This window comes from Oryx dammah, unplaced genomic scaffold (genome assembly GCF_014754425.2).
Source record: "Oryx dammah isolate SB20612 unplaced genomic scaffold, SCBI_Odam_1.1 HiC_scaffold_29, whole genome shotgun sequence".
NCBI classification, from domain to species: Eukaryota; Metazoa; Chordata; class Mammalia; order Artiodactyla; family Bovidae; genus Oryx; species Oryx dammah.
Genome location: NW_024070213.1, coordinates 39843709 through 39862860, shown reverse-complemented (window position 1 = coordinate 39862860; position 19152 = coordinate 39843709). Strand labels below are relative to the sequence as shown.

At 36.4% G+C, this 19152-nt stretch overlaps 1 protein-coding gene across 17 annotated transcripts in view; it reads left to right on the top strand.

The window, feature by feature from the left end:
* LOC120858528 (caprin-2) overlaps positions 1 to 17910 on the top strand; it is a 40797-nt gene extending 22887 nt beyond the window's left edge. For 2 of the 17 annotated variants that reach the window (XM_040234635.1, XM_040234634.1), the window contains exons 10-19: positions 895 to 1017; positions 2194 to 2275; positions 4495 to 4550; positions 6774 to 6878; positions 8160 to 8306; positions 11021 to 11189; positions 12548 to 12730; positions 13461 to 13561; positions 15788 to 15851; positions 16988 to 17910. In XM_040234635.1, coding sequence (XP_040090569.1) covers positions 895 to 1017; positions 2194 to 2275; positions 4495 to 4550; positions 6774 to 6878; positions 8160 to 8306; positions 11021 to 11189; positions 12548 to 12730; positions 13461 to 13561; positions 15788 to 15851; positions 16988 to 17556 — 1599 coding nt within the window. In that variant the 3' untranslated portion in view covers positions 17557 to 17910. Of the gene's footprint in view, positions 1 to 894; positions 1018 to 2193; positions 2276 to 4494; positions 4551 to 6773; positions 6879 to 8159; positions 8307 to 11020; positions 11190 to 12547; positions 12731 to 13460; positions 13562 to 15787; positions 15852 to 16943 lie in introns of all 17 variants that reach the window. The other 15 variants (XM_040234637.1, XM_040234648.1, XM_040234636.1 and 12 more) reach the window with 15 other exon arrangements.
* Positions 17911 to 19152: the final 1242 nt, after the last annotated feature.

Here is a 19152-nt window from a genome sequence, read left to right as displayed (position 1 = left end):
CGGGGGTGTGTCTGTATAAACACAGTATTTGCCTCTATCTGTATTGCAGTCTCCACTGTCTTTAATATGACTAGGTACAGTCAAGGGCAAAAAAGAGTTCAAAGCCAAAAGACTAGATACATGAAATAAATCACCAAAGTTCATACTTTGCTCCTAAAAGAGCCTTTCATATATTTCCTTAGGGTCTATTAACTATTATTTTATGACGCTGTTGACGTAGCTTAGCTGTGTGATTTCTTAGTGAATTAGAAGGTGGAGAGGAGGAGCTGGCAGGGGTCAGTTTGCTGATACCTGTAAGAAATAACCATAAACATGAGGTCTGTTTCAGCAATCTTAAGAAATTTAGCTGGAGGGGGACCACATTCTAAACATCAGTAGCCCCGACAAAGTATGCTTACTTTATAACAAAATATAACATTGTATTTCCTAAACTCTAGGGTATATGTGTATACATTTTTATACCTTAAGGTTTCTGAAATCAGATATATATTAAAAATGGGATATATAATTAATGTGATAGTAACTTTTTTCCTTGGAAAAAGGTCATTGAGGTGTTTTATATTGTAGGCAGTGGCATCTTGTGGAGGACGTAAGGTAACCTATGTCCACAATGAAAGAACTTTATCACAGAAGTTCTGCTGTTATTGGCCTTCCTTTTAAAAAAGATGATTAGCAACAGTTCCCATTAAAGTTGTACTGAAGGGGGAAACATTTAAACTTTGTTTAAATTACTTAGAAGAGGCATTTATGTGGAAATTCTTTACCTGAGATAAACCTATAAGTGAACACTGCTATGTGCTTTGATTATATTAAGATGCAGTGATAAGCTAAGTTTCCTGAATCAAGCTGTTGAATTTGAACTTCACTCTTACACATTATGGGTTTATCTTGTAGGTGCCTAAGCCTATGCATCAGCCTGTAGGTTCTTCCTCTACCCTTCCAAAGGATCCAGTATTGAGGAAAGAAAAACTGCAGGATCTGATGACCCAGATTCAAGGAACTTGTAACTTTATGCAAGTATGAGTCATTATTAAGTGAATCTTAAATGCTAGTTATGGGGCTACTAGCTTCTGGTCTGAAGCATTAAATGAAGTTGTTAAGAGCATATATTCTGGTTTCAGAATGAGTACAAATCTCGGCTCTGCCACTTGCTCGCTCTGAGAGTTTAGGCAAGTTACTTAACTTTATGCCTCAGTTTCTTTTTTGAAAAAAAAAATGAGGATAATAGTTCCTGGTCCTGTTTGTTGTGAGTAATGAAATGAATTAAATATGTAAGAAGCTTAAAGTGCTCAAGTGATATTGGTGCTGTAGCTCATTAGTAGTTTCTGCTCAGACTGTGAGAACCTGTACTATGCTTGGTATTTGATAGATGCCATTGTGTGTAAATAATCATGACATTCATTGCCCTCAAAGAGTTTATATTTCATTTGTATAAGATGAGTTAACTCAATAGTTAAATGTTAAATTGTGTTATACAAACACGTGCAGAATTTCAAAATATTGTGATATTATTGAGCTAGGAAGTAGGCAAATAGAGATTTTTGTGTCTTAATAGTAAAAAGATCTTGCTTTGGAGTTAGACCTGCATTTAAATCTACTTCTGCCAATTACCAGTTATATAATCTGACAAACTCCCAACCTTCTACTTTTTTATTAAGTGAGGGAATTGCTTACTTCTTCAGATTATTTGATGATAAATAAATGACCTAAAATGATCACTACAAGTGTGTAAGTTCTCAAAACGTTGGAAATATTTCCAGGATAACCAAGATAGGCACATGGAAGAGAATGGCATGTTGTCATGAAATTATCTAAGAGCATGAGTTAGTTTAGTGGTTGAGATAAAATAATTAGAACTTCTCATTGGTTATAATAAAAATGAAGGCTCAGTCTATGCTAGGATTAATGTTTATGTTTAAACCTTCAAGTGAGGAGTTTTCCTAACTTGGCCTTAGAATTACTATTAGAATTTTAATACTTGATAGTCTTAAGGTTTGACAGTTACTTTAGATTTACTTTTAATTTCTTCTCCTAAAAGACTTAAGTTATTAACATCTTAAGATAGTTATTAGATAAATTCCTATAGCTAATAAGCAGAGGTTTATGACAACATCATAAATAATTTAATGGTAATAGGTTTACCAACAAATGGTGATCTTTGTTTCCACTCATTATTTAAAATCTTATCTTTAGGAATCTATTCTGGATTTTGACAAACCTTCAAGTGCAATTCCATCGTCACAGCCGCCTTCAGCTACTCCAGGTAGCCCAGTAGGTATGTCCTCATTCTTAAGAATTGTTATACCTACAGCTGTTTGTTCCAGTTGTTTCTTTTATAAATAATTTTACTCTTTACTTGCTTGACTCTTTTCAACTCTGTACATCTAGTGTTGAGGCTTTTGCATCCTGTGAGTGAAATTATATCAGTGGTATTTAGTGCACTGCTTAACACTGATTAACACAGGACTGGAAAAGGTCAGTTTTCATTCCAATCCCAAAGAAAGGCAATGCCGAAGAATGCTCAAACTACCGCACAGTTGCACTCATCTCACATATTAGTAAAGTAATGCTCAAAATTCTCCAAGCCAGGCTTCAACAATATGTGAACTGTGAACTTCCAGATGTTCAAGCTGAATTTAGAAAAGGCAGAGGAACCAGAGGAACCAGAGATCAAATTGCCAGCATCCGTTGGATCATTGAAAAAGCAAGAGAGTTCCAGAAAAACATCTATTTCTGCTTTATTGACTATGCCAAAGCCTTTGACTGTGTGGATCACCACAAACTGTGGAAAATTCTTAGAGATGGGAATACCAGACCACCTGACCTGCCTCTTGAGAAACCTATATGCAGGTCAGGAAGCAACAGTTAGAACTGGACATGGAACAACAGACTGGTTCCAAATAGGGAAAGGAGTATGTCAAGGCTGTATATTGTCACCCTGCTTATTTAACTTATATGCAGAGTACATCATGAGAAACACTGGGCTGGAAGAAGCACAAGCTGGAATCAAGATTGCCGGAAGAAATATCAATAACCTCAGATATGCAGATGACACCACCATTACGGCAGAAAGTGAAGAGCTAAAGAGCCTCTTGATAAAAATGAAAGAGGAGAGTGAAAAAGTTGGCTTAAAGCTCACCTTTCAGGAAACTTAGATCATGGCATCTGGTCCCATCACTTCATGGGAAATAGATGGGGAAACAATGGAAACAGTGACAGACATTGTTATTTTGGGCTCCACAATCGCAGATGGTGATTGCAGCCATGAAATTAAAAGACGCTTGCTCCTTGGAAGAAAAGTTATGACCAAGCGAGACAGCATATTAAAAAGCAGAGACATTACTTTGCCCACAAAGGTCCGTCTAGTCAAGGCAATGGTTTTTCCAGTAGTCATGTATGGATGTGAGAGTTGGACTATAAAGAAAGCTGAGCACAGCAGAATTGATGCTTTTGAACTGTGGTGTTGGAAAAGACTCTTGAGAGTCCCTTGGGCTTCAAGGAGATCCAACCAGTCCATCCTAAAAGGAATCAGTCCTGAATATTCATTGGAAGGACTGGTGTTGAAGCTGAAACTTCAATACTTAGGCCACCTGATGTGAAGAACTGATTCATTGGAAAAGACCCTTTTGCTGGGAAAGATTGAAGGTGGGAGGAGAAGAGGACAACAGAGGATGAGATGGTTGGATGGCATCACCAACTTAATGGATATGAGTTTGAGTAAACTCTGGGAGTTGGTGATGAACAGGGAGGCCTGGTATGCTGTAGTCCATGGGGTTGCAAAGAGTCAGACACAACTGAGTGACTGAACTGAACTGACTGAACTGATTAACACTGCACCAACACTGGTTAATCTGAATCCGGTCTGACACTTCAGGCTTTTTATTCTGCATTAGTTTATCTTAGGAGTGGAATGACATAATCAAAGCCATAGTTCAGCTGTAGTAAGCAGTATATACCAACCAGAAGACTGGTGCAGTAATTCCCGGTTTGGATAAGGAGAAGGAAGAGAGAGTAATTAATAAGTGATAGACATTAATAAGACTAAATCAAACTGAAACTGTGTAATTGAAAAGTATGTTTAATTTACATGATCAAAGAGAAAAAAAAATGAAGAGACAGATGACCCCCGCAAGGACTTATTATGAAACTTGTAATTTAAAGTATATCAGCTAATTATTGCTCATGATAGCTCAGATTTTATCTTCCAGATTACAGTCGCTGGTTTTTAAAAAGTCACAGTTCTTTTCTTTTGGAAGACTTGAAATGCTGCTTTTGTCCATTTAACCATAAAACATTATTAAATATCACAGATGGAACTAGGATGCTTTTTCTCTATAATCCTGACTTTTTAAAGCTCTAATAGAAAGGACTTGAGACCCAGTTCTTCTAGATACTGCTTGGTTTTATAAAATATAAACTTTAGTTTCCATCCAGTTGGTATGCATAAACTTTTCTCTTCCCTCAGTAGTTTACTGTTGATTTCACTCTCTACAGCATCTACAGAACAGAATCTATCCAATCAAAGTGATTTTCTTCAAGAGCCATTACAGGTAACTTCTCCAGATTCATCTTTCATTTACTCTTTTAGGAGAAACTCTTGCGTTGGTATGAATGGTCAGACTCACTGATTCTAATATTCCTAACTATAAATTATTGAAAATGTTTTAAGGATATCTAGTTTTTTAGATCAAGTAAAACTGGTCCTCAAAAATTCCCTAATGAACATGGGCAAGTCATCTGTTACAACAAAGAAGGAAATTTTAGTGAGGAAAGAGCAAGCCTGAAGAATTCAGAGGTACTCTGGGAATCTTACTTTGCTATTTAAGTTACCTAAGTCACTTAGCATATTGGCTAGTAAAGAGTCTAAAGAAAGAAACGAATTCTTAATTCATGGTTAGTCCCTAACCCCATTCCCTGCTTTAGCTAAAGAATTCCACGTTATCTGTTCTAGCTATTAGATTCTGTATGAGGCTTTCAATCAACAAGTTAAGTTTTTCTTGGATAAACCAGTAGTCTAGTCTAATTGTTCTCACAGGCATGCCTCTGGGGTGGCTGTATCAGAATCATTTGGTCACTTTAATAAAAATACGTAGAGTTGACCCTTGAACAATATGAGTTTGACCTGCTCAGGTCCTCTTATATGTGTTTTTTTCTCCCACTAAATCCATACAGTACTACATATCCGAGGTTGGTTTAATCTGAAGGTGTGGGACCACAGGTATGGAGGGTCGACTGTAGGGTCTGAGCATCTCTGAATTTTGGTAGCACAGCGAGTCCTGGAACCAGTCCCTGTGGATACTGAGAGAGGACTATATTGTTAGTTACCACCTTAGACCTGTATGTTTGGCATTTCCAGGGGTGTTGTCTGTTCATCTGTGTTTTTAGTCTGCTCCTTGGGTGAATCTGCATGTTGATTTTTTGGAACCACTGGCCTCCATCATCATGCTTACTCAGAAATACTTAAAACGAACTCTAGCTGGTCTCCTTAAGAGCAATAACTTGGAAGCAAAGACTGCCATAACTTCGCAATAAATACTAATGTAAAGAATGTTTATCTTTTTTGTTAACCTCTTAACTAAAATTCAAAGTCTCTTAAAGCTTAACTATCAGGTGTGCCAAATTGCCTTAATTTAGTATCTGTGAATTTTTTGGCAGTTGACTTAGTTGTGTTCCCACAACAGCCAATAGCATTTATTTTGGGTGGTTGTCTCATTGTTTTAAAAAGGAGGCCAGAAGCAAGGCCTAGGTTTAAAACACTCCTGTTTTATAATAGTTTGGTCAGATCTAATTATACCTATTTAAATATATAAAATGCTCTAAAGGATTTAAAAATATTTTTCATAAGCCCTTTTCCATGAGACTTTTTAAACCTGGTCCCATCTCCTTCCCAAGAAGCAGCATATCATGATGAACTCTTGGAGAAGATGACTGAAACGTAACTGCTCGTTAGCATTGGCTAACCCATTTATTACTTGGGCTTCTGAGAACTGAACTGAAGCATTTAGATAAAAGGAGTGGATTCATTGACACTTCGCACCTTGTGATTGCTAGAATTTTATGGATTTCTGTTATATTCTAATACCTGTTATGCCATAGAATTCCTTCTTAGTTGCTTTCATAGTTTTTTTATCAGTTATAGTTGTCAGACTTAGTTCCTATATGCCTTCTCCCAATTTTTATTTTATACATATTAGCTTTAATTTTTGTTAGGATATTGGTGCCATTGTGATTTATGTATTTTATTTATACTTCTTCCTACTCCTTTAAGACACTGAGAGCACTTAGAGTAAAAGATAGTTGTCATGATTCTGGCAGACCTGTGCTCGGAGCGTTAATGTACCCTGGGCTCATTGCCCAGGGAGCTTGCTGTTGAGTGCCTGATGGAAAATCTGGCCCCAGATTTCCAGGGCCAAGAATCTTGATAAATGAGGATGGGATTAGATGTGTAGCTTTGGTGACTAGGCCTGGAAAGGCAGTGTAGCTGCCTGCTTGGATTTGAATCTCAGCTCTACCCCTTAATTTTAGAGTGATCTTGGGTAAATTATTTAACTTTCTTTGCTTTTGCCTGATTATGAATAAAATGGGAATAGTTGTATCTATTGCTCAGGGTTATTGTTAGGAGTAAATATATTAATATGTATTAAAGTGTTAAGCATAGCAATTGGCACTGCCGAGTGTTCAGTGAGAGTAATGTGTTGGGAAGGTCAGGGCCCACGTAATATAAAGTGAACAAATTGTGCCTTTTACAATGTTTTATATCTTCCTGTATCTAGGCTGCTTCTTCTCCAGTTACTTGTAGCTCAAATGCTTGCTTGGTTACTACTGATCAGGCTTCTTCGGGATCTGAAACAGAGTTTATGACCTCAGAGACTCCTGAGGTAATAAGAGACCAATTGTCTTAATTTCATTTCTGACTTAAAGAACAGCAGAACCAGCTTAACATGTGAATTACAGGCATGATCAACTTAATGACTGAACATTTATACTTTAATAATGTTTGCTTTCTGTTGATATTGTAGTCCTGGAACTTATACAGGTAACTTTAACTTTATTGTGACTTTACCATATAAATAGACTTAATAGTGTATTAAATAGACTGAAAAGGCAAGTGTATTGCCTTTTCAGATACAATAAATTATATCCGAAATGCTAATGTCAAAAGGATGAAAATTTCTAGGTAGGGGTAGGATTAGCGATAAGTTCAAGTTTCTCATTATATTTATACTGAAGGACACCTTAGGAGAAAAATCTTTTATACATATAACTGAAGACTCAATAACTTTATAGTGTTAATATTAGCACTGACTCAGTCAGAATGAGTTCCATTCTCTTTTCGGCTAATTTTGTCAAAGCATTTTGACAGTATTGTGTGTGTGCTTTTGATAGTTTTTACTATATTTGAGCAAATCCTTGAGATAGATATAGCATGATAGGTAGATTTTTAAAATTAATTTAGCAACTCAGGTTTTATTATTATTTCTTGGTTAACTATTATATAAGAATGTGTATTCATTATATAATATAGTTTTTATGATGTTGATTTGGTCTAAATTTAAATTAAGTGTTTGCCACCTAATGAGTCACACCTGTCTGCTTCATTACCTCATTGGGATTGTTTTTCTCCTATCTTTTAAGTATTTGGCTTTATTATCTGTTGTATTGGGGAGTTGCTAATTCCCTTAGTTAAGAGTTATTTATTTTAGCTCAGGTTTGGTTTTCTTTTTAAAGGCAGCTGACTAAGGAATCCACTAGTAAGACTTTGAAACAGAAAAAAGTTAGCACTGACTAAGCAACTCACCCAGGGTTTTTCTTAAGCCTAATTCTTCTGTATAAGTTTGGAATAATATTAGATTCTGAACTAGAAAATATCATTACAGGGTTTGAAAGGGACTAGGTCCTCATAAAAAGTTCAACCCCTCATCTCTTAGATTGATTAATAGTAAGATTCTCACTTAGTCAGCAAGCTGTGCAAAGCAAATACTAGTGTGCATGCTCAGCAATTGAGATTTGAAATTGTAAGCAGAAGCTGTTCTTTTGCATTCCTGTGTCCAAATGTCATCCTATAGGACTTGCTGACTTATGCCATCCTGGGGTTTAGTGTAAGTTAACTGCTTGTTGTATGGCAGGTGATTGGCTGATACTGCATTTCTCCTCCCTAGGCAGCAGTTTCCCCAAGCAAGCAACCGTCTTCACTAGCTTCTCCAAATCCTCCCATGTCAAAGGGCTCTGAACAGGGCTTCCAGTCACCTCCAGCAAGTAGTAGTTCAGTAACTATTAACACAGCACCCTTTCAAGCCATGCAGACAGTGAGTATAAAACATGAATGATGATTGCAGTTCATTATTCCATTTAAAAAGCTACTGTTTCTTTAATATGGGGTACTATGTGAAAAAGTTTGCCTTTTCTATTACTCTTACTTGGACTGATAGAATTTGAGTTTGTTCAATGGAAATATTGTTTGTGGAGGGAAGAGTGTTCAATTCAAAGCCTCAATAATTTTGAATGAATATTTTGTCAGGGCATTTACCCTTCTGAAAATTAGTGATAGGCAAAGCTGAGGAGACCCATATTAAAGAAATGAAATGTAAGTGGGAAACATAATTTTCTGTAAATAGCTTAATAATACTAACAGTTACTAATATCACAGTTCTGGTATTCCACGGCATCAATACCCTGAAATAGAGGACACATACTCGTGTGTTCTATTACTGTTGAAACTTTCATTTGATTTCATCTTCATTCATCTCATGCTGGGTTTTGGAGAATTGTTCAAGATTTGTATGGTATTTTGAATTACAATCTACTTCCCTGGTGGCTCAGATGGTAAAGCGTCTGTCTACAATGTGGGAGACCTGGGTTCAATCCCTGGGTCAGGAAGATTCCCTGGAGAAGAAAATGGCACCCCACTCCAGTACTCTTGCCTAGAAAATCCCATGGACAGAGGAGCCTGGTGCAGGCTACTGTCCATGGGGTTGCAAAGAGTCAGACATAACTGAGCGACTTCACTTTCTTTCTTTCTACAAGTTGTAGTTTAAAACTTTTTAAGATTATATTACAACTAAGTTTGTATATTTATTCTCTAAACCTAGAATAAATATAAAACTTTTCTTTAGAAGAACGCAACGTCTTAGCCAATAAATACTCTTCCTGATGATGCTTCATGTCCCACTTCACGTCCTTTTGAGTGACAGTAGTGAGATGAGGCCAGTGGAATGGCAGTGGGAAGCAGACACAAGGTGGGGAGATGGGCTGGTGAATTCAGACACATTAATTCACTAATCTTATTACTCCCTGCTTGGCCACCTAGAAAAAGCTCAGTATCCTTGCTTTCCCTCTATGCCTGTCAATCCATCCTACACAGTATTGTTTTTTTTAGTAAAAAAACCAAAAAACCAAGCTACATTGGTTTTATTAAGTTTTTCTTATTCCTAATTAAAAGCAAATATTGGTCCATTATTAAATGAAATTGAATGTCTTTACCTGACACTCAGTAACTTTTGAAGCCTGGTGTAACTTGCCAGACTAGTCCCCTGGACTTGCCCTATACATTCTTATCACAAATACCTCTTTTGCTCATGCTGGTCTGTCTGTTCTATCTGTTTGGTTCCTATTCAATAGTACAAACTGGTTCTTATTTGTTCATTTACTCATTTATTCAACAAACAGGTAGTTCAAAGCCAGGCACTGTTCAACAATGCCTGGGTTGTACCAATGGAGAATAGATGGGTCTTTGTGCTTAAGAAGCTTATACTTTATTATGGAGGTGGGAGGGCTAGAGAGAAAAATACTCATTCATATATATATATATATATAATATCATATGTGTGTTGGGGAAAAACGGAGCAGGATGAGGGGGCTTGAGAGTAACAAAAGGGCTTTATTATACTCAGTGACCAGAGTCTGGTCAAATCGTTGTCCTGCCACGTGGTAGAAATTCAGTACTGAATTTGCAGGTTTTTTCATTCATCCTCGGTTTCTGAAAAAGTACCCTCTTGCCCTATGAAGTTTTTACTCTCAATAAGCAGCATTATGATAATGTAATATCAGGAGAGTTAGTTCTTGTACTTGATTTAACTTCTGTCAGAAATCAAATAGGAATTTTTTTTTTTTACTGTGTTAAAATGTGCATAAAATTTACTGTTTTAACCATTTTAAAATGTATAATTCAGTGGCATTAAGTACATCCACAGTGTTGTACAGCCATCACCTCTGTTTTTTCCAGAACTTCATTATCCCCTTCTTCTCCCTAGCCCCTGGTAACTTGTATTCTACTCTGTCTCTATGAGTTGCCTATTCTTAGGTACCTCATATAAGTGGACTCATGATATTTGTCCTTTTTCTACCTGGCTTATTTTAGCATAGTATTTTCAAGGTTCTTCCATCCATGTTGTAGCATGGATCAGAATTTCATTCTTTTTTATGATGAAATAACATTCCATTGTATGCATGTATCACATTCTGTTTACCCTTCATCTGCTGATGGACACTTGGCTGTTTCCACCTTTTAGCGCTTATGAATAATACTGTGCACATAGGTGTACACATCTCTCTTTGAATCTCTGCTTTCATTTCTTTGGGTGTATGCCTACAAATGGAATTGCTGGATCATACGTTAATTCTTACATTTAGCTCTTTGAAGAACCACCATACTGTTCTCTACAGTCGGCTGTACCACTTGACGTTCCCATCAGCATTGCATGAGGATTGTAATTTTACTCCACCCTCAGTTATACTTAGATTTTCTGTTTTTTTGTTTTGTTTGTGTTTAAGCAATCATTGTCCTAATGGGTATGAAGTGGTATCTTATTGTGGTTTTGATTTATTTTTTTGTCTAGGGGCTAATGATGTTGGGCATCTTTTCATGTGCTTATTGGCCATTTATTGTCTTTGAAGAAATGTCTGTTCAAGTCCTTCACCAATCAGACAGAAGTTTTTGAATGTTGCAGAGTTTTGCCGAATGTCATCCCTCATTATTTTCTATGAAACTTTGCAAATGACTCAGTGTACTCTGTCTTTTAAGGTATTTAATGTTAATGCACCTCTGCCTCCACGGAAAGAACAAGAAATAAAAGAATCCCCTTATTCACCTGGCTACAATCAAAGTTTCACTACAGCAAGTACACAAACACCACCCCAGTGCCAACTGCCAGCTATACACGTAGAACAAACTGTCCTTTCTCAAGAGACTGGTAAGATCTTTGTGTATATTTTGAAGACTTAGATGAGAGCTAATTAAATGGAAAGCAAGTCTGTAGTGACATTTGAGAGGTTCTTTCCTGACTAGTAAGCATGATCTTTTCTCCTGTTCAAGTGCTGAGAAATGCTTAATGCCTTTTCCTCTCTTTAGTTAAGTTCACCTGTTAGTTTTAACGTTTGTAGAGGTAGAACTTAGATGGCTGATGTAACCCTGGAGTAGGCTTTTTTAAAATCGGATTGCTTTGATTACCATCAGCAGTGGTAGAGGTGCATAAGACACTATCCAGCTGCTTTTATGAAGGTTTTGAAATCATTGTTAACTCTGTGTTATCACAGACAGATGGCTGTCTGACCATTTCTCTTTTCTTCTCTGTTGAAATAGAGCATTGATTAATGTGAAGATATATATTTAACTTATTATGCTTATTCCACTCTTTGCTTAGAGATGGGAGGCCCTTTTGGTCTTTCATGCTATTATAATAGGTACATGAAAGAGCAGGCAACTATGTAATCATTTCCCAATCATAAGAAGCATTTGTAGATTTTTAATGTTGGTATTTCAGACCCCTGTTGGGTTTTCTAAAACTTAACCCTGAGCAAACAAATTGAGCATTCTGAGTACTTGGTTAATTGCAAGAGGTGGTAAATGTAAATCTCTGGACCTAGCCACAAATGACCTCCTTCTCTTCTCACCTGTGCTGTGAAAACATAGGATGGGCGATGTACATAAAGGATATTGTTTGTTACATGCCTTTTCAATTAAAGTATTAATAAAAGTTCACTTTCTTATTCTCCATGAGGTGAAATATTTAGCCTTTCTTTTTCCTTTGTGGTAAAAATATACATAACATAAAATTCATCATTTTAAACATTTTTTAAGTGTATAGGTTTTATGGCATTAAACAATCCAAGTTGTTGTGTGGCCAACACCACCATTCATCTCTAGAAATTTTTCATCTTCTCTATTTAACACTAACTCCCCATTTCCCTTTCCTTCCAGCCCCTGGCAGCCAGCATTCTACTCTATGAATTCGCTCTGAGTACTTATCTTATATAAATGGAATCATACAATATCTGTTCTTTTGTAACTGACCTATTCCATTTACCATAATGTCTTCAAGATTTATCCATGTTATATTATAGAGTGTGTCAGAATTTTCTTTCTATGGCTGAATAATATTTTATTACTTAAACATCTCTATATATACACATGAATATCTATGGCACCTATTTTTTTTTTTAAAAGGGAGAAAGTTGTATTAAAGGTTTGCTCTACACTGACTTCTTAGTATAAAGAATGTTAAATTTTTATTACCGTTTAACTCTTGGACTCTAAAACTGTTTCCTTAAGCAGCAAGTTTTCCCGATGGAACTATTCAAGTAAGCAATGGTAGCCTTGCCTTTTACCCAGCACAGACGAATGTATTTCCCAGACCCTCTCAGCCATTTGTCAATAGCCGGGGATCTGTTAGAGGATGTACTCGTGGTGGGAGATTACTAACCAATTCGTATCGGTCCCCTGGTGGTTATAAAGGTATGCTCTGAATAAAATTTAATTATACTGAATTATTTTGTCTATATATTTACTTGACTCAAGCTGTTTTTACTTTACCTTGTTCCTATTTGTTATTTCTGTCTATAATGTAGTAGAGAATTCCCTATTTCTACAAAATAGAGTATTTCTAATATATCTTTTGTCTATAACGGAGGAACTTTTTGTATGAAAAACTGATCCTGTGACTTACTGAAGTAAAAGGTTGAACATTTTGTTTTTTCCAGGAATTAATTTTGGTTTTCATATTTGAATAATTTCTTTATTTTGCTAATTGACCTGGCTGGCTCAAAACATGTTATAGTTAAGATAATACCCATTTCTTAGTTTTTTGTCAGAGTATACCACAGATGGTAACTTTGAGAGTATAATAGTGATACTCTTTTAAGTTAGACATGGTTCCAAATATTCTAGTCACTGCATGATATTCGCAAAAGTATGCTAGATCAAGGCTTCAACCACCATCCTTTCCCAACCCCGTCTGTATCCGAGCAATAGTAAAATTCTACAGTTGGCTTATTTGAAGTCTGTAATATTTTTATAAATGTGTGTTTTATTGTGGAAATAATATTAAAGAGTTTGCTTAAAGAAGGCATAAATCTAGTGATGGCTTTATAAGATCAGTTTAAATTTTTAAGTGGTATAGAACAGACTATTTAAAAGTTTAGTGTAATTTTGCCCATAATTCTAATGTAAGTTGTTTATTTACTAGGTTTTGATACTTATAGAGGACCTCCTTCAATTTCCAATGGAAATTATAGCCAGCTACAGTTCCAAGCTAGAGAGTATCCTGGAACACCTTATTCCCAAAGGGTAAGAATAATTGTCATAATTGAACAATTGATGTGAAGTACAGTTCATGTGAAGCTAGTGATTAACCTATAGCAGAGTCATAATTTGTTTTGTAATGGCACTTTTATTACTATGGAGAGTTGAGTTGGGAGCTTTTCTAATAACCCAAGTAGGATACATGACAGTTGTCTGTCACATGGAACTTTAGGAGGTCTTAAGTGTGTTAGTCGCTCAGTCGTGTCCGACTCTTTGCGACCCCGTGAACTGTAGCCCACCAGGCTCCTCCGCCCATGGGATTTTCCAGGCAAGAGTACTGGAGTGGGTTGCCATTTCCTTCTCCAGGGGATCTTCCCGACCCAGGGATCGAACCCAGGTCTCCCGCATTGCAGGCAGACGCTTTAACCTCTGTGCCACCAGGGAATCGGCTTTACTATATTGCCTTCAGTTTAAAGCCAACTTTTTCACTCTCCTCTTTCACTTTCATCAAGAGGCTTTTTAGTTCCTCTTCACTTTCCGCCATAAGGGTGGTGTCATTTGCATATCTGAGGTTATTGATATTTCTCCTGGCAATCTTGATTCCAGCTTGTGTTTCTTCCAGTCCAGCGTTTCTCACGATGTACTCTGCATATAAGTTAAATAAGCAGGGTGACAATATACAGCCTTGATGTACTCCTTTTCAAGTATAGGAAAGTCCTTTTTATTAAAAGGTTAATTTTTTGGTTAATTCTTTATTTGAATAGTTCAGATATTCTTTACTGTATGTGGTAGAAGATTGATAGGAAGATGTTAGACTTTCCACTTTAACAGTCCTTGGAAACTCCCTGTCTCTGAGCATATCTGGATATGAATTTATACTACATTAGCATTTTAAGTTTTGAAGCTTTACAAGCCTTCAGTTATATATGTGGTATTTTACTGAGTTCTGTTGTTAATATACAAAGGATCTCTACTTGAAGCGCTTGCAGTTACATGAGGTAAGATAGATGTCTGTACAGAGGCAGTATTGAAGAACACACTTTGGAGAACACACCATGTCACCTGGATGACTTGGGTTTGACCCTGGATCTCAACAACTCCCCTCGTTGTATGACCTTTGACATGTTATATAAACTTTTTGAGCTCTAGTTCCTTATCTTTTTTTTTTTTTAAGTCACTTAGTCACGTCCGACTCTTTGCGACCCCATGGACTGTAGCCTACCAGGCTTCTCCGTCCGTGGGATTTTCCAGGCAAGAGTACTGGAGTGGGTTGCCATTTCCTTCTCCATAGTTCCTTATCTTTTAGATGGAGACTCATCAGTTTGAGTTACTTATATCTGAAGTGTTGAGGATTACTCTGAGAGAGTCTGAGGATTAAATGAAGTGATAGACATAAGTGCTTTGTATGAAAATGCCAGGCATGTATCAAGGATTCAAATACCAACTATTATTACTTGATTGTCAATACTGGGTGTGAAGAGAATATGTTGACTAAGACAAACTTCAATAATAGCACATCTGTTCTCACTACCAATATTCTAGTATTTTTTGGTGCTGTTTTCAGTTTCTTATTGAGGAAACATAAGATATCAATGATAGTAGTGTTCTTGGGAAGAGGATGAGGGTTTGGGGTAGGAGTATTATTATTTTTATTATATATTTTCTTGTCCTATTGAAACTTTTTATTACATGTTAATAATTAATGACACTGTTAACTATTCTTTTCATGACTTGTACGGGGGCTTTTACCATACTTGGGAGTCAGTTTGAAATGTTGTCTTTTGGACATTTTTTGGTAGGGATTCCAAGAAATAATATGTTCATGTGTTATAATTCTTACCAGTTTCCCTGTCAAAACCCTTAACACAGTTAATAGTTGTCATCACCCTTTGGTTTATAAATAGAGAGGCTGAATTCGTCTGTATTTTAGCTTTATTATGTCCTTTTGTATTGAGATGAAGCACAGAGGACCAGGCCATATTTCTGAATTTCCCTCATAACCTAGCATTGTGTCATTTATGTAGTGTTATCTAAATACTTTCTTGTTTTTGCAAGTGTTAACATATCTAACCTGTCAGGTTAATTAACAGATGAAGATATATGTTACTGTGACCCTTGTTTTGTTTTTCTTGGTATCATCTGAGCCCCTTTGGTTGGTTGGTGGAGAATGCCAGCTCAAAGGCTCAGAGGACTTAGTCTTACAGATTTATTTGCTAGTAATAACTATTTTGCATTTTTTGTGCTGAGGTAAATATTATGTGTTCATTTTAGGATAATTTCCAGCAGTGTTACAAGCGAGGAGGGACATCTGGTGGTCCTCGGGCAAATTCGAGAGGTAAGGATAATTAACCGAGGAATTTATTTACCCAAAACATACCTCTAGATCTTTCTTTATTCTTTGTCAAGTTCTCCCCAAAGCATGTTGTTTTCAACATTTATCTTTTGAGGTTTTTGGTTTGCTTAAATGCAGTACTGAAGACCCAAGGGAGATATATTGGACTACTAGAAAGGCTGTGGAGATCATTTGTCACTTTTAAGTGTATGTGGGTATTGTGTATGTTATAAATTTGCTTGACACCAGAGCATAATTTAACCTTAGGTGCATATTCACTATACCGACTTGGTATAGTTTTGGGTGATGTTTCAGGATGGTGGTTGTGGAAAAATGGGCACTCCTAGATACTCTAGTGCCCCTTAGTACATTGATAGATTGGAATAAACAATGATTAAGACACCATGACTTGAACAAAAGCAAGATATTTTAATACTTCTTAAAATGTGAAGGTACAATTAAAAGATTCAGTGTAACTGAGAAAATCAAGAATGAAGATTAACTTTGTCACAAGAAAAAAGCAGCTTTTTCTTTTAAGAAAGTAGCCACTATTCACATTATCTTTGCCTTCTGTCTGAGCAGTGTTTTTGTTTACTACTGAAAACATGAAAATTTTATGAAATCACATTAACTTAGAAATAAAGAATAAGCATTTATTATGGAACTTAGTACCATAACAAAATGTTTGAATGTCTAGTTCCAAAAGTTGCTTCTTTTATGTAATCTCAGTTTTCTTGAGTCCTTCTCTGTTAGATAACTTGGAATCACTGAGGAATTAATAACTCAGAAATATGGGCAAAAGATAAAGAATAGAGTGTTCATTCACATCTGGGTTTTACACTTTGCCAGCTGTAACTAGTGTTAAGTTATCCAACCTTTTGGGGGCCTCATTTTCTTAATGTTAAAAAGTAAAGCTACTGGACAAAATCATCTAGGTCCTTTCTGGCTTTAGAATAGTAGTATACAAACCTATTGTCAGAGAAATCTAGAAAAGTATACTGTAGCTCTACTTTATTGCTTTTTAAAAAACTTACTATAAAATGCATTTTTATCTGTGTTTCAGTAGCCGACTAATGTTACATATTGTGTTCAAAGCTAACTGCTTCATTATGAGAAACTCACTGTTGCTAATAAAACAGCAGGGTGGAGTGATTCTTCTCAGGTGAGCAGCCCAGAAAGAGACAACGAAACCTTTAACAGTGGTGACTCTGGACAAGGAGACTCCCGTAGCATGACCCCTGTGGATGTGCCAGTGACAAACCCAGCAGCCACCATACTGCCAGTACACGTGTACCCCCTGCCTCAGCAGATGCGCGTTGCCTTCTCTGCAGCCAGAACCTCTAATCTCGCCCCTGGGACTTTAGACCAACCTATTGTGTTTGATCTTCTTCTGAACAACTTGGGAGAAACTTTTGATCTTCAGCTTGGTAGATTTAATTGTCCAGTGAATGGCACTTATGTTTTCATTTTTCATATGCTAAAGCTGGCAGTGAATGTGCCACTGTATGTCAACCTCATGAAGAATGAAGAGGTCTTGGTATCTGCCTATGCCAATGATGGTGCTCCAGACCACGAAACTGCTAGCAATCACGCAATTCTTCAGCTCTTCCAGGGAGACCAGATATGGTTACGTTTGCACAGAGGAGCAATTTATGGAAGTAGCTGGAAATATTCTACATTTTCAGGCTATCTGCTTTACCAAGATTGAAAGTCAGTACAGAATCGACAGTGAAAGGATATGGTGTTCTAATTAGTGGGAATAAGGAAAAGTAGTTCTTGCCCTTTTGACTGATTGGTTAAGGAAAATGTTTTCATTCCTAGAAGGAGGAGGAGGTCCTTACTTTTTGTTTTCCTCCTCATGGTGAAAAATTTCAAGCTGAATGACAATTAGCACTAATCTGGCACTTTATAAATTGTGATGTAGCCTCGCTAGTCAAGCTGTGAATGTATATTGTTTGCACTTAATCCTTAACTGTATTAATGTTCAGCTTACTAAACTAACTGCCTCACGTTCAGGCAAATTATAATGCCTTGTTGTGCCTCAATAAAAAAGTTACCTGCATCTTCAGTGTTCTTATTTGATTAAATATTTAGTTAAGAGGTAAGATGTTTAGTTTTTAGTGTTCATCACTGATAACTCTTGGATGGGAATCTTCATGGGTTCATACTGTTTATTTTAAAATAAGCCTTTTATTTATGAGAGCTCCTTTGAGTTACTTTTCTGTTGTTATACATATCATTCATCAAAGTATTTCATCTGTTTTCCACTGCCCAAATCACATATTCTCCTTGAAGCTATTTTGTAGTAGAGTGTGTTATCCTTTATTTAGCTGTCTTCAAGTTCCTACCATATGAATACAAAATAGAGCAGGAGATACATAGATAATACTACTGGTCCACTGTCAATAAGGCTTATGCTTTTTAGTGGATTCTTAATTTGAGTAGGTAAAATATTTAGTCAACAAAAAGCACACATAGGTCTATGGTCAGGCAGTACTGTGTTGGAGTGCTGCTTTTGCCACTTAGTAACTGATCTTGAGCAAGTTGCACATCTTAAGATTTTTTAAAAGACCATTTTCCCAGATGTAAAATGGGCATGATAGATCAGCCTCATAGGGCAGTTGTGAAGTTCAGCTAAACAGCTTAGTGCATCTAGTTTAAATGCATCTAAAAGACTTAACACAGTAACTGACACTTAAGCATTTAATAAACGCTAGATGCTGTAATTGTGTTTTTCTCATTCTGAAAATTTTCGGGTTCTGCGTGTGTATATACTGTCTTGCATGCAGTATAGCCAGAGTTTAGTGTCCATCTGGGCATACATCATCGCAGATCTTGATTTGTTTGTAAATGCTTCTCACTAATAGGAACTTGATAATGTTTCTTAGTAACTTTAAAGAATAATTTTTTAAACATTTTGATTGCATATGCTAGGGTTTATTAGGTCAGAGAAAGGGCATTCTTAGTCTGCAACCAAGCAAGTCACTTGCTGAGGTAGAAAGTTCTTGTTCTGATCCTCCACTCACTCTGTTGTTAAATCTCAGAAAGACAGTGTAAGAGCATTAAATCATTATGGTTAATATTTGAGCTAGGTGTGGGTTTAGCAATTAAATCCTATATAGTGTTAAATGGTAGTATAGTGCTCTCAAGATAGAGGATGTAATGTGATTCACTATTTAACAGAACTTTTCAACACATGATGTACTTTGTGAGTTAGAGATATCAGTATTCCAGTTAGTTCATGGCCTTTATGTCCAGAACACAAACTGAAAAGTATACAGGAAAGCCCAAGAATACTGGAGTG